The sequence below is a fragment of the Mesocricetus auratus genome, unplaced genomic scaffold, assembly GCF_017639785.1.
Source record: "Mesocricetus auratus isolate SY011 unplaced genomic scaffold, BCM_Maur_2.0 Super-Scaffold_100007, whole genome shotgun sequence".
In the NCBI taxonomy this organism is placed as follows: Eukaryota; Metazoa; Chordata; class Mammalia; order Rodentia; family Cricetidae; genus Mesocricetus; species Mesocricetus auratus.
The window spans coordinates 48,079,901-48,094,159 of NW_024429191.1; the positions used below are offsets into that span (position 1 = coordinate 48,079,901).

Consider the following 14,259-nt stretch of genomic DNA (forward strand, 5'->3'; position numbering starts at 1 on the left):
AGAACTAGACAGTGCACACCAAATACTGGGATTCCAGAATGAAGATGGAATTTAGAGGGTGAGGTATTAGACGTATGTTAATGTTTTCTAATTCTCTGGAAACAGGGCCTGCTCAACAGTTGAGGGGAGGCTTTGAGAATAGGTGAGCTAGAAATGCCCCCACTGCCTTAAAAACAAAAACAAACAAAAAACCCAAGCCTAATTTTTATGTATAAGGATGTTTTGCCTTCATGCCTGGTGTTGTCAGAGGCCAGAAAAGGGTGTGCAGTCCCCTGGCACTGGGATTGCACAGGGCTCTGAGCCACCCTGGTCCCCTGAAAGAGCAGCCAGTGCTCTTAGCCACAGAGCCATGCGCTCAGCCGCCCTTCCCTTTGTGCCTGACCCCCAATGCCCCGGTCCAGTGTCATCTTCAAGGCAGGCCTGTAGGTTTTGGTTGGGCCATTTCCTGTTTTGCTGAGAAGCCTGTCCGAGTCGGTGACTGTGAGGTGTCATCAGCTGTGGAACAGGGTTCTCTGCTTCTGTCACAGTGCTCTGTTAATGGACACAAAGCAAAGAGAACGAACAAAGCCTTAACCAGAGCTGAAGCCTCGGTGTCTCCAGACATTTTGGTGTCCCTGTCCTGTGAGGTCTTGTCTTCAGTAGGAGTTTAGGTGTCTGTTTTGATTCTATTAGTTGTGTTTGAGTGTTTCACAGGTAAGTTAGATAGGGGCTTGGCTGTCTAGGAGAAGCAATGGGAACCTGTACATTTTGGTTTTTTTTATTTTTATTTTTTTTGGTTTTATGAGACAGGGTTTCTCTGTATTGTTTTGGAGGCTGTCAGTCCAGGAACCTGTACATTTTGAAAGGCCCTTTTTCTCTGGGTGACATTTGTCTTGGCATGATATGGTCAAGGGGACCCTCTTCAAGATGTTAGATGGAGACACTGTTCTCAATGTGGGGAGGGTCTAGGTAAATGTAGGGTAGTGCCAGGCTTCGGTTCCTTTCTCCGATGTCCCTGGAGATCTGGACCAGCTGTCTCTGGAAGGCAGACATACTTCTTCTCGGGGCATCCTCTGTGAAGTGTTCATCTGGATAGTGGCCAAGAGGCCTCTGAGGACCAATAACAGGATTGACTTTATTGGTCAGGATTGTCCCCATCTTCTGAGCAGCTGCAGCCCACAGTTTGTCCCTCGACCCAGTCACCTTGCCCAGTCTTTTGCTGAGTTTCACCCTGTCCCTATCCTAAACCTTTTCCCAAATGACAGTGATCTGTAAGCTCTTAGACCATTTAATTTGAGGATTTAAAGGAACATTTAGTCCCATGTTATCGTCATTGCTGAGAGCGACAGTTTTCGTCATCTTATTTGAACACTAGATCCTCACTGTGAGATGGTCAAGGGTCATGTGTCTCACCTTTTAGTGAGTTGTGGGGGGGTTGATATGGGGGTCTTGATGTCAGGGTTGAGTTTGGTCCAGGGAGGGTAAACAACGTGTGCTTTCCTATCCAGCCTAGCCTGGCCTGACTCCTAGCTTCATACTTACTCGGTCCCCAGGCTCCTTGCTTAGCATCCAGAGAGCAATGATGACGTCACACGTGGCATTGACTGGTGGGAGAGTGGCTATGAAACCCTCAGGCCGAACCTGGCCTTTGGAAGTAGGTGGTGGCAGCTGCATGGTAGGTGGCAGGTTGGGCATCCAAACACAAGAGTCAAACTGAAGGCAGAGAGGATAAAATGAGAACACGACTCTGACCCTTCCAATGCACTGCCTGCAGCCCTGGCCTTTCCTTACCTGGCCTGCACTGACAGCTGCATGCTTGGCTGAGCAGGTGAATATCACCATGGTGACATACTGGATCAGGGCTTCCTGGGTATCCAACGAGGAGGGCATCCCTGTAGGAAGGCTGAGCTAGGGTGGGGCTGCTGGGGATCTGAGGACCTCAGGGAGAGGCCAGAGGGCAGGGCGGGGCCAGAGGGCTGAGGTCCCTGTACCTGAGCTTTCTCGGCTGAGGAAACCCTCAGAGAAGATCTCCCTCACCCAGGCCTGGAGTTCTTGGTCCTCTCCAACAGACACATCGCTTGGGTAGTAGATGCTGACTATCTCAGAGACGAAGCTACAAGATGCATCTGGATTCAGGCCCTGACTCCAACCTTGACCCTCTGAGAGCCATCCTTTGCCCTCTTCACCGTAGACCTCTCCAGTGCATCCCATCTCCTGCCCAGTCTTCCTGCCTCCCCTGCCCACTGTGGCTTCCTGGGAATGGTTCCCTCACCTCTTTATTGCCCCCCAGATCCGCATCCCATCATCCCGGTAATAGTAGCCCGGGATGTCCTCCACATCTCGGGCTCGGATGTCTTCAGGGAGACATAGGACAGAGTAGCTCAGCTGCTCCATGTTTCTCTTTATCAGCTCAGAAAACCCTCCAATGCCCAGACCTGTGGACTGAGGGAAAGAACTCCTGGGAACCAGAACCTTGCTTCAAAAGCAGGGGTCAATTAGGGAAACAGAGACACTCCCACCCCAGAACTCTACATTCTTCATGTCATGTGCTTACCCTGTCCACTACCTGCCCAGGGGCAATGAGCAGCTCTCGGGCAAGCGTGTTGATGTGTAGTGTGTACCGAATGTGGGGGATCATCAGCTGCAAGGGGTAGGAGGTGGCAAAGTTAGGGAAGCCCAGATCATCTGCGCCCGCTGCCTACACTTTCTGATTTCTGCCTAGATACTCTCTTACGTCCTGGATGCAGGACCTATTCTGTGTTCTTCAGTCAGAATGGCAGCCCTACATCCAAGCCTGGAAGGGTAAGGCCACCTGAAGAAAGGTCACTTGGAAGAGGCAGCACAGGATACAGGATGAAGCCTAGGAGTCTACAGACTTGGCTGCAGGCTAGGCTACAGACACAGCACCTTGCTTTGAGATAGGATCTCTCTATGTAGTGGTCCTGGCTGTCCTGGGACTCTGCTATATCGACCAGGCAGGTCCCAAACTCATAGAGATCCTCCTGCCTCAGCTCTCTGAGTGCTGGGATTAAAGGTATGCGCCATCACAGCTGGCTTGGGCCAACTTGTTGAGTCACTGACCTTGAAGAGAGGATGACAGCGGGGCAGGTGACGCAGCATGGCCAGGGCAAAGACTTCCGGCAGCAGATGTGCATGCAGCAGATGTGTGACGGCCTCGTGGACAGAAAACTCTGCATTTCGCACCCAGGTCTTGGCCAGTAGCCAGTCCCACTTGTCATCGCTGGGCAAGAAGATGGGGTTGTCGGGCCCCGGAGTCTGTTTGAGCTGGTGGGTAAGGCCAGTGGGGAGGGAGGCAGTGTCAGTGTCTGTCAGCCACTCAGTGGGACCTCTGTCCCTCTGCCACCCCCCTGTCTCTTGTCATCTTTTACAGACCTGGATGGCGAGAGGGAGCAGGGGCCCAGACCCTGAGCACTGGTATAACAGGGTCATTGGGGCTGCAGAGAACTGAGGCTTTCCATTGATGACATTGGTTTGGACCCCGGAAAGGATGCCATGATCCACCAAGAACAGGGAGCCCTTCTGCAGGAGAAAGGGGAGCCGTGTCAGCACCCGGCTTTCTAAGGCAGAGGACAGGTAGCAGGAAGAGGATGCGGGATTGCCAGGGGAGTACATTTTGAGAGAGGTGATTCTTGCTATGTAAACACATAGTTGGCCCCGCTGTCTCCAGTAGGGGATGAACCTGGAGAAACTAGGGTAGGGGTTTGCAGAGCTTGAAGCCTGTGCCCCACCTCCAATTCAGCCTGCAGACTCGTCCCAGGGCCCAGCACCGGGGCCACCATGTCATCAGTGACCGGGAAGTTCTTTGGGAGGCTGCGACAGCGGTGAATCAGGACCGGGTTGAGGCCATTTAGGAACTGGGAGGCAAAGAAGGCATCTTCCTGCCAGTGCTCGAACACATACTCTGCAGGAGGGTGGGGACATGGGGACTGGTCACCACAGCGCCACAGGGCTCCTCCTTGCCTGCGTGATGGAGTTCTCTGTTGTCCACTCTGGACACCTCTTCATTTCTTCCAGTGACCCCCAGCCCCTTGACTCTGGTTACTGCCTATCCACTAAATGTCAAATCTTAGTCTCTGCCCGTCATCATGCCATCTGCCTAATACCACCTGCATGACTCACTAGCCTCAGATGCAACGCAAGTGTGGGCTCTTCCTCTAGCTCAGTCTTCATTTGCTTCCTGGCACCCCAAGGAATGGCAAGTTTATCTCTTTGACCGTCCGTGGCAGATGCTCCTCAGGAAGCAACTTTTCTCCTCCCGCTGTAGACTCTCCATCTTTGGCCCATCTGTTCACTTCATTCCTACATAGCCCCAGCCTTGATGAAGCCACTGCCCCCTGCTGGCCTCAGCTGGAACCCCATGGCTAATCCACCCACTCGGTGGTGCACATGTAGTCATGTTGTTCCCCATGGCCGCCCGTCACAGGAAGCCTCCAACCTGCCACAGTCCACACAAGTGTGGATGTGACTTCTGCTCCCTGAATTTATTTCCCTTGCTCAGCCCACCGGGGCCACAGCAACTTCTTTCTTCACAGGTATCCTATGCTTCCTCGTCAGGGCCTTCATCTTCCTGTCCCCCTGTCCCAAAGCACTCTCTGCCCTATGCCTTATCCTCAGGGTTAATACCCACTTAACCACACCCCATGAGAGCTCTCTAGGGAGCCCTGAAAGCTGTGGTGGGTCCCCTTTCTGCCCATTTCTGCAGTCAATAAATACATCATCAAGGGATGCTAATGATGACGTGAATGTAAGTTTTATTAGTAAGCACAGCCTAACCTCACTGTCAGTCCCCGTATCCATAGCCCCAACCACAGTTATCTGGGTAATCATCGCGTGGGGTCAGGGGTCCCATCTGCCTACCAGCCCTTTTGTGTCTGTGGGAACTTTAAAGTCTAGGAGGAAGGGCAAGGAGCCTGCTGAAAGCCACAGGGTGAATTGGTGATTTGTTTCGAGCCTCCTGGTCGTGATGGGAACTGATGCCTCACCGGCTGCAGGAGTCTTGTGGAAGTTAAACATCCTTCTCATCTCCCTCAGACTCCTCCAGAGTCCGGTGCGGCTCAGGAAGCCTTTGATTTTCAGCTCTGTAACCCTGATGAAACATGTGGAGTGTGGGGAAAAGGCACAAGATTCCAGGAGACCCTCCCCTGTCTGCCCGAACCAGTCAGCGCCCCGCCCCTAAGGGAGCCATAGTTTACAGGACAGCAAACTGTCTTGAGCAGGGCTGAGTGAGCTATGTACTGAGGCAGGGGATGGAGAAGAAGAGAGGACATAGAGGTAGGGACAAGGGAGTGTGGCATCCTCACGCAGACTGGACTTTAAGGTAGAATCTGGCATTCTTGACGGCGGAGTACTTGATGTTGAGATCCAGGTCTTTCACAGTCATGTGGTCGAGGCAGCGAGGCCAGCCCTCTATGTGAGTCTTCCAGCTGGGACAGGCCACAGGCAAAGATCAGCAAATGGCTTTAGGGAGGGGCCCTTGGATTGACACAGAAGGGTCCTGGCCTCAGGGGACCAACAGGGACCTTCCCCGAGACCCACCCTTCCCCTGTGCTCACTGGGTTGTAAGGAAGCAACCCACCCCCACAGGAGACATCTGAGCCAACTGGAGGAATTTGAGGTTGGAGCTGAGTCAAACAGGTGGGGTCTCTTAAGTGTCTGGATTACAGTATGTGAATGTTGGGAGAGTAGGAATCCAGGAAAGAATTCAGGAAAGCAGGGGGAAGGAGGGAGGGAGGGAGAGGAGAGGAGAGGAGAAAAGCACCTGGGAGCTGGGAGGGCATCCCTTTGTTTGTGGCCTGATATGGGACTATTTTCCTTGCGTGCAGGTCTGTAAGTACCTTTTCTGCTGACACACCTGCTTTTCGATCTGTTTGGTCCTGAGCTGGGTTATTCCCAAGGAGTCAGTTGTTTTTGGCAGACATCCATTTGGAGGCACACAGCTTCCAAAGCTTGGGAACTGTCAGTTTACTCTGCTCTGGCCTGAGGCTGTCTGTAAGTCCCACAATCATGCAAGCCACAGCCAGAGACCTTTCGGTGAAATAATTTTTTTCCGACAAGCTGAACATTCGGTTTTGGGGGTCATTCAAAAAATAGCTTCTAGGTGTTAAAGCCAACTTGGCGAGACCCTTTCTTTAAGTAAAATAGTTTTAAAAGGCTGGGAACACAGCTCAGCGGAAAAGCACTCGACCAGCATTCACAACGCCCTAGATTCAATCCCTGGTATAAAAATAAAATAAAGATATAAAAAATTGCTGCTTACTGTCAAGTCTTGCAGCTTGGGGCCAATCTCTGGGTCCCATATGGCTGGAGAGAGCCAATCCCTGCAAGCTGCCTGTTAACCTCCATATAAATATCATAGGTTGTGCACATACAGACATACACATGTAAGAAAAATGTAATTACAATTTGTGGGACGGGGTTCAAGTTAGGGTTTCTCTGTGTAGGGTTTCTCTGGCTGTCCTGGAACTCACTCTATAGACCAGGCTGTCCTGGAGCTCAGAGATCTGCCTGACTCTACCTCCTAAGAGCTGGGATTAAAGGCGTGCATTACCACCACCAGGCATAATTTTTTTAAAAATGCAAAATTTAAAGGGCTGGGGAAACAAATTGGGGATGTGTGTTTATTTAGAATGCCAAAGATGCGAGTTCAACCAACAGTATCAAAAACAAACAATTTAATAATGAAGAAGCTTTTAAAAGTTGAGCTTTTGCCAGGCAGTGGTGGCGCTCGCCTTTAACCCCAGCACTTGGGAGGCAGAGGCAGGCGGATCTCTGTGAGTTTGTGACCAGCCTGATCTACAGAGTGAGTTCCAGGGTAGGCTCCAAAGCTACACAGGGAAACCCTGTCTTGAGAAACAAACAAACAAACAAACAAACAAAATAAGAGTTGAGCTTTTGATATCAAGGGACAGTTTGCAATTAAAGGATACGGCCACCAGGTGGTGGCCAAGCTCTGTCTCAAACAACCCTGTGCTTTATTTCTCTGGGAAATCTTGGTAAAACACAGATTCTCAGTTGGGTACGAGGTGGGCTTGAGAGCTTGCCTTCTCTAACTGGTTCCCAGAAGATACTAATGTTAGGGGTTGGAGTCCTCGTTTTAATTATAATATTAAGGACCCAGACAGACCAGACATAGGAATAATGCTAACAGCACACATTTATGCAGGGTTTAGCATTTTTGTTGCTGAGTGTTTTTTGTTTTTGTTTTGTTTTTGCTTTTTTTCCCAGAAGGGTGGCAGGGTCTCATACATACTAAGCCTCACATTTGCTCACATACCATTGGTGACCTTGGGCTTCTGGTCTTCCTGCCTTCATCTCATAAACGCTAGGAATATAGGTATGTGGGGTTGGTGATCAAATTCGAGGCTTCTTGTTAGGCAAGCAGTCTACTAACTAAGCTATACCCCCCAGCCCTATTTTTTCTCTTTATAAGAATGCAGGGCTGAAGGACAAACCCAGAGTCTTGAATATAGAATTACACTCTCAGGAGTTATTGACTACATTCTTAACCATTTCCCAGTGGCTTTCCCTAACAACCCAGATACGAAGAAAATAAAGACCAAATAAATTAAATGATTTCCCTAAGACACCCCCCCCCAGCTCCTTTTGTTAGAGGGTCTAGATGGACACTGCTTCTTCAAGGACCAAGTAGATTTCAATATCTGCCCCTGGCCCCAGTTGCTGCTGTGAGATTTAGTGTCACGGCTTTCATGACAAACGTAGAATCACCAGGAAACAAATGAGCTGGTGATTGCTTGGTCTCAAAGCAGGTGGCCCAGGATTTGCAAAGCAACCGAGATTAAGAGTGCCAAGCTCTTTTGAACGTGTCCACCTGGATACTGCTGCTGACTTCATTTCTCGGGAGCCCCTCCTCACCCCCTTGTGATTCCCACCTCCTGTGAGCTGAGCATTTAGGTAGCTCTCCCCTCTAACTCCCCACACTGCACAGACAACAGAGAAAGCACCCCTGTCGGAAACGTCTCATTTCTGGGGATGTGTTCCAAGTTCCCCAGGAGATACCCGCAAGTCTCACCTGTGTTTATGAGAGGATGCTACAAGCTGACAGATGAGAGAAAAAGAGAAACAAATTAACCACCACAGAGAAACACTGACAAGGAGTAAGCCACAGGGCACCGCTATTAGAACAATGGTTTTCAAACTGGGGGGGGGGCTGCCAAAGTCACCTGGGCCTGCGAGTCCCGGGTGCCCACTGTTGCTAATGCTGCTGGGCATGTGCGTGTGCGTGTGCGCGTGTGTGTGTGTGTTTAGAATGGATGTTAGTCCTTGTTTTGGCTGTCACCTGTACATCTCCTTCCTGGCCTTCAGCTCTTCCTGACGCTGGTGCTGGAGCTTAGGATGTTGGTCTTCCCAGGAGACCTTGGCTATGGGTGGGGACATGGATAGAAAGGATACTCTCCTTGACCTCTGGCTCCAAACATTCTCCCTTCTACTACTACCAACCCATCAGTCCCCTCACCCCAGGTCCATTTCCGCAGCAGGCTGGCTGCCGCCTGGTTCTGCAGCTTCACCAATCCCCTCCTTCCTCCTCTGACCCTTCCTGGTATCCACACCAGTTCGCCTCTCCGCTCCCAACCCTAGCCTCCCCCCAGACTGCTGTGCCCCTCCAGCAGCCCCAACCATTTCCCTTGCCCCGTCACCTGCTCCCTGTCGCAGCACCAAGTCCCCTGCCGCTTCCAGCCACTGATAGCATGGGAAGCGGAGTGCAGCCCCCGGCAGCCACTCCAGCTGGAACCAGCGGCAGAACCAGGCATCGGGCGGGAGGGACCCAAGCGAGAGGGGCAGCTCCGGGGGTGCCTTGTGTACGCGCAGCATCAGCACAGCGCCAACATCCTGGGGGAGCGTCACCTCGAAGTCCTCTTCCTAGGAGGGGCTGTTTAGTATGCCGAGGGCAGTTCTCCCCCAGCCCCCCCTCCACCGTCGCCACTGCCCGCTCCCCAAACACTCACAGCACCGGCAGTGAACTCCTTGCCTAGACGGTCCAAAGGCACTAAGGGGCTCTCTCCCTGGGTACCCACGATGCTGACAGACACTTTGTCCCAAGTGCCAGCCCCACAGGCCTCCCCAGTGGCTACTCTCACCCTGAATGTAGCCATACTCCTAACTAGTCTGGCTCTCTACTGCAAGTTGGACTACTAGGCTAGGTGACTCTACTTCAGGAATGCCCCGCCCACCATGCCAGGTTAGGGGGAAAAACGTGTTTGCTCCCAACTGAATTCCCGCTTGGCTTCATTGGCACCAGAAACAGCGCGCCAAAATTAGGACAGGGAGGAGCTGGATTGAGAGACTGAAACCCGGAGCGACAATGAGTGGCACTTGTCATAGGGAGGTGACTCGAGTTCCCAGGGAGAGTTTGAGACCCAATTGGGATGTGGGGTACAATTATTGATTTTATTTTATATGCCGGCTTAGCTTTAAATGTGTGTGCAAGGTCTACTTCCCCGTTTCTACAACTCTTCCTGGGCTACATGCATTCGTTCATTTCTGTTAATAAATAATTGTGCCAGGACTGTTAGATGCTGGCAGCACAGATTGAGGCAAGACTCTACCTTTGCCCGCATGCTTTTTAAAATCAAGCACAAGGGGGAAAAGACATTCAAAGGCGGTATGTATTAGACATTTAGATGATAGTGAGTGCTGGGAAAGACATCAGACATTGCTGATGTGAGAGCCTGACAAACTGGGGTGGAGAGAAATGCCTAAAGACCCAGAGGAAGTGACAGGTGAGCTCAGGATATGTGTCCATGGGCAGCACTAACAGGATTCCGTGGGTTATTAAAAAAGAAAGGAGCATGAAGTTGGGAGGGGGTACATGGGGGAAATTCAGGGAGAGTTGGAGTGGGGAAATAGGGGCGGATATAATCAAAATACATTGCATGCATATGTGAGAATCTCAAATAATAAGCTAAAATATTGTATACATTTTAAAAGGGTATGTCTAGGGAGGACAGTTTCCTGTTGGGGGAATTGTCTGTGCAAAGGGTAAATCTGCAACTCTTGGGCATCTGGGGGTTTAAGATCCAAACTATTACAATGGGGCAGGAGAGGGGCTACAAGAGGGGTCTTGTGAGACCCAAGAAGGGGCTGTAGAGTCATGTTGCTTGTCCTAGGAGGAAGGTGGAGAAATGATCACTGGGTTTGTCAGCCAGAAGGTCCCCACCACCACCACCACCACAGGGTTTCTCTGTGTAGCTTTGAAGACCAGGCTGACCTCGAACTCACAGAGATCCGTCTGCATCTGCCTCTCAAGTGCTGGGATTAAAGATGTATGCTACCATCACCTGGTCTGTTTTTTTGTTTTTTGGCCAACCAGAAGATCTTGGAGATTGTGGTATTACCTTATAAACATGAATGGGTAGGGGGAGTAACCCTTGTTTGGGGTATAGTGTTAGACAGTGATGGGGGAAATCTTTCTGTGTATATGTTGCCCTACTGGTTGGTTAATAAAGCACTGTTGGCCAATAGGGAAGCAAGATAGGTGGGACTAGGAGTTGAGGAGGATTCTGGGAAACAGAGGCACAGCCAGCCATGATGTAGGACACCAGAGGAGTAAGAGGTCTGAACGCTTTCTCTGGTAAGAGAAGATCATGTGAAAACACTCAGATTAGCAGTTATAGGTTAATAATTAAGTCAGAGCTAGCCAATAAAAAAAAGCAAACAGCCAACAGCTTCATAATTAATATAGTGTTTCATGTGTTATTTGGGGGCTGAGACAGCTTCTCCTCCACAATGTCCCTCTGCCATGAAGAAAACTTGTGTAGATGTCCATCTATAATTGAGCATCAGATCACTGTGCCGAAGCAACAGTTCTCTAGTTCTCAGAAACCATCATTGTGGCCAGCACTTAGTCCCAGCACTCGGGAGGCAGAGGCAGGCGGATCTCTGTGAGTTCAAGGCCAACCTGGTCTACATAGTGAGTTTCAGAACAACCAGAGCTACATACAGAGAAACCCTGTATGTAGCTCTTTTTGTATAAATAAAAAACAAAAATAAAGGAAGGAAGGAAGGGAGGGAGGGAGGGAGGGAGGGAGGGAGGGAGGGAGGGAGGGAGGAAGGAAGGAAGGAAGGAAGGAAGGAAGGAAGGAGAAGAAAGAAACCATCATCTCAAAAGGCAGTTTCTTCCCCTGACAGATTGGGGTTGACAGTGATCTACAGGTGTAAGCAAGAATATTTAGATGACAGATTGACAGGTTCATCACAACCATTTAACAAAAACAATAGCAGATGTCTCCTCATTATTCCCAGATACATGTATTTATCTTGGCTTGCAGTAGCATATGTGAATTCTCTCCTGTTTCGCAGGCCTTAATTCCCATCAAAAAGCTGTTGGTTATATCCATGGTAGTCATGCTAACTATTGCACTAGCAGGCACACCCTGCCAGGCATTTTGGTATGATAGCATCTAAGGTCCATAGCTGATCAGGACTGTTGGTGCCTACATAGCAACTGCCAGTCTATGACAGCCAGTCAGTATAGTAGGAGAGTCTAGCCGAATCCCAGTTTTATTTCTCTACACCCTGCAACCAAAGAGTTCCCTCTTCTGCCCTGTAAAACCCAAGCCCCTGCACCTGGACACAATCTCCATCCCCAGGACATCTCCATCCCCAGGACAGACCGGAGTCCTTAAGGTGTTCTGATCAGAGGACAGTCTGTCCCGGTAGAGGCTTCTCTACCCTTTATTTCCAGCTCTCCTCCATCAGTCCTGAATAAGACCTTCAGCAATGGGGCTTACTCTCTAGTTCCAGCATGTAGCCCACAACAGTGGAAAAACAACTTCTATTTTATTATTTAATATTTTGTAGGCTCTCAGAGGTTTTACTGGTCAACAACTTGTAGAGATAGCCCATCTCAGGCATTGAGATAAACTTTATAGCTCTGAGGCAGGTCTGTTGCCATCCATACAGGATACCTTTTACTTTTTAAAATTTTTTAACTGCTTTTCCCCCTAAGACTCCAGAGATTAGCATTAATTATCGAAACCTTTCCACAGATCATTGTCCATTCCAAGCCAAGTGTCAGTAGTCTCAGAAGTCAGCAGCTAAGGGAATGTTAAAGGTGAGCAAGGCCCAGCAAGCCTGAAGGATTCTATTGCTTGTATCAATTAGTCTCAGAAGAGCAACGCTGGGTAGAGCGGCATGGGTGGCAGACATCGTCTCAGCGCTCCCTACTCCACACCGATTTGTGGAGGGCCCTAAATAAGGATAGCATAATAGAAGCCATCTTAATATTCCTGCTGTATTCTTAGAGACTAACACTTAGTTAAGTTTCTATTTCTCTGTGCCTGCTCATCTTCCTGTATTGCACATTTTCAAGGCCTGCAGTCCAGGCTCTCCCACCCTTCTGTCTCCTGGCCTGCAATCCAGACTCCCACAGCTGCAGATTCATGTCCTTGGAACATACCCTGACACGGAGAACTTCTGCTCCCCCGCCCTTCTGCTACCTGCCTTACTTAAACCCTGTTGGTACTTTCAATAAACGAGACTTGATCAGATTACTTTGTCTCCATCTCTCTTGTCTCTTGTTCCCCCAGTCTCCCTCCCTCCCCTGGGGTCCTGTTGGTCAGGGCAGCCATTCTTCCTGAACCAACCTGCATGCTTCCATGGGGCTTCAGGGCATCTCCCCACTCCTGACAGGTTTAAGGGGCATGGTTTAAAGTTGGCCAGGCCTGTGTTCAAGGGGGAGCAGGGCCACTCTTGTGCCAGCCACTTGAGTTGCTCCTTGGCCTGACAGACTCGAGGCTGCTGCCACTGTCATTGCCTGAGTAGCAAGCTCCATGGGTGGCAGACTTGGTAGCTGTGGCCACTCCCATTGTCCCTTTCTCAACTGCACCTGTCTGCTGTGATAGCCCCAGGCTAGGTGAACAATATCCACTTCCAGCATAGTTCCTGCTGGAGGGAAATGAACACAAACTTACTCAGGTGTCATGGCGCCCATCCCCTGGAAACATGGTTGCCCACACCCCTGGAAACATGGTTGCCCAGACCCCTGGAAACATGGTTGCCCACCCCCTGGGAACATGGCTGCCCAGACCTTGAACAAGCATGATCTTTTTAAATTTTCATTGCCTTCTATGCACTGTTCTTCTCAGGCTTTAAAGTCTTCTAGAAGCTCACTAGCATAGCATTTGGATTTCAGCTAGTTCTTCTCCTTAAGAATTTCAGCTTGATTCATATCTTACCATATTGCCTCTGAGTAACCTGGATTGACCCACTTCTCTGTTTTATTTTTCTTTCATCTCCTCTAAATTGTATCATCCCTTATACAGATCTGATTTACATATTGGTCTAAGTCACTCGGATCTACCAATGACTTTCCTAACTTATAAAGATCATGTGACACCAAAAGGCTCAACAAGCCACTACCTAATGGACATTTTTCTTTCTTTTTTATAATTAATTTTTATTTAAATTAAAAACAATCTTATTTTACATACCAATCCCAGTTCCTCGCCCTCCCGTCCTCCCATTCCCCCAATCATCCTCCCATCTCACCCCATCCACTCATCAGGGAGGGTGAGGCCTCCCATGGGGGATCATCAAAGTCTGTCACATTATTGGGGCAGGACCTAGTCATAAATCTCATTATAGGGTAAGGGCATTTAAGGTAGCCTTTTTACTATTGCTTAGATTCTTAGTTGGGGTTATCCTTGTGGATTCCTGGAGATTTCCCTAGTGCCAGGTTTCTCGTTAAACCCATAACGGCTTCCTCTATTAAGGTATCTCTTTCCTTGCTCTCTTTCTCTGTTCTAATTTGTTTTTAAATTTTTATGTGTGTGTATGTGTGTGTGTGTGTGAGAGAGGGGGAGGGAGGAGGGAGGGAGGGAGAGAGAGAATTTGACAAGAATAAGGGTGTCCTCAGAGCTGGAAGACAGCATTGGATTCCCTAGAGCTGGAGTCACATGACCTGCCTGACATGAGTGCTGGGAACCAAACTGGAGGCTCCTGCAAAAGCATCAAGTGTTCTTATTAGGTGTGAGGCAGTCCACATGTCCAGAAATGAGCTCAAGCTGGACTATAGAAGGATTTCTGGAGGTTACATAAAAGCCATCCTAATGGGTAAGTCCTTCTGTGTATATGTTTCTCTTATTGGTTAATAAATAAAACACTGATTGGCTGATTGGCCAGACAGAAAGTGACATAGCTGGGCAGAATCAGAATATAAGCAGGAACAAACAGGAAATCGCTCTTTTCTCTTCTCCTCTCTTCTCTGTAGAGACTCTGAACAGTTGAGAGGAATAAGTCCCT

At 49.5% G+C, this 14,259-nt stretch overlaps 1 protein-coding gene across 1 annotated transcript; it reads right to left on the reverse strand.

The window, feature by feature from the left end:
• Nucleotides 1–678: 678 nt before the first annotated feature.
• Alox15b (arachidonate 15-lipoxygenase type B) lies at nucleotides 679–9,110 on the reverse strand. Its single transcript, XM_005067568.4, has 14 exons — nucleotides 8,964–9,110; nucleotides 8,655–8,877; nucleotides 8,297–8,378; nucleotides 5,301–5,423; nucleotides 4,983–5,086; nucleotides 3,729–3,901; nucleotides 3,373–3,519; nucleotides 3,061–3,264; nucleotides 2,534–2,620; nucleotides 2,252–2,421; nucleotides 1,971–2,092; nucleotides 1,771–1,871; nucleotides 1,522–1,692; nucleotides 679–1,089 (listed from the first exon to the last, which is right to left on the reverse strand). The coding sequence occupies exons 1-14, from the start codon at nucleotides 9,108–9,110 to the stop codon at nucleotides 910–912; spliced, it is 2,034 nt and encodes a 677-aa protein (XP_005067625.1). The 3' UTR covers nucleotides 679–909.
• Nucleotides 9,111–14,259: the final 5,149 nt, after the last annotated feature.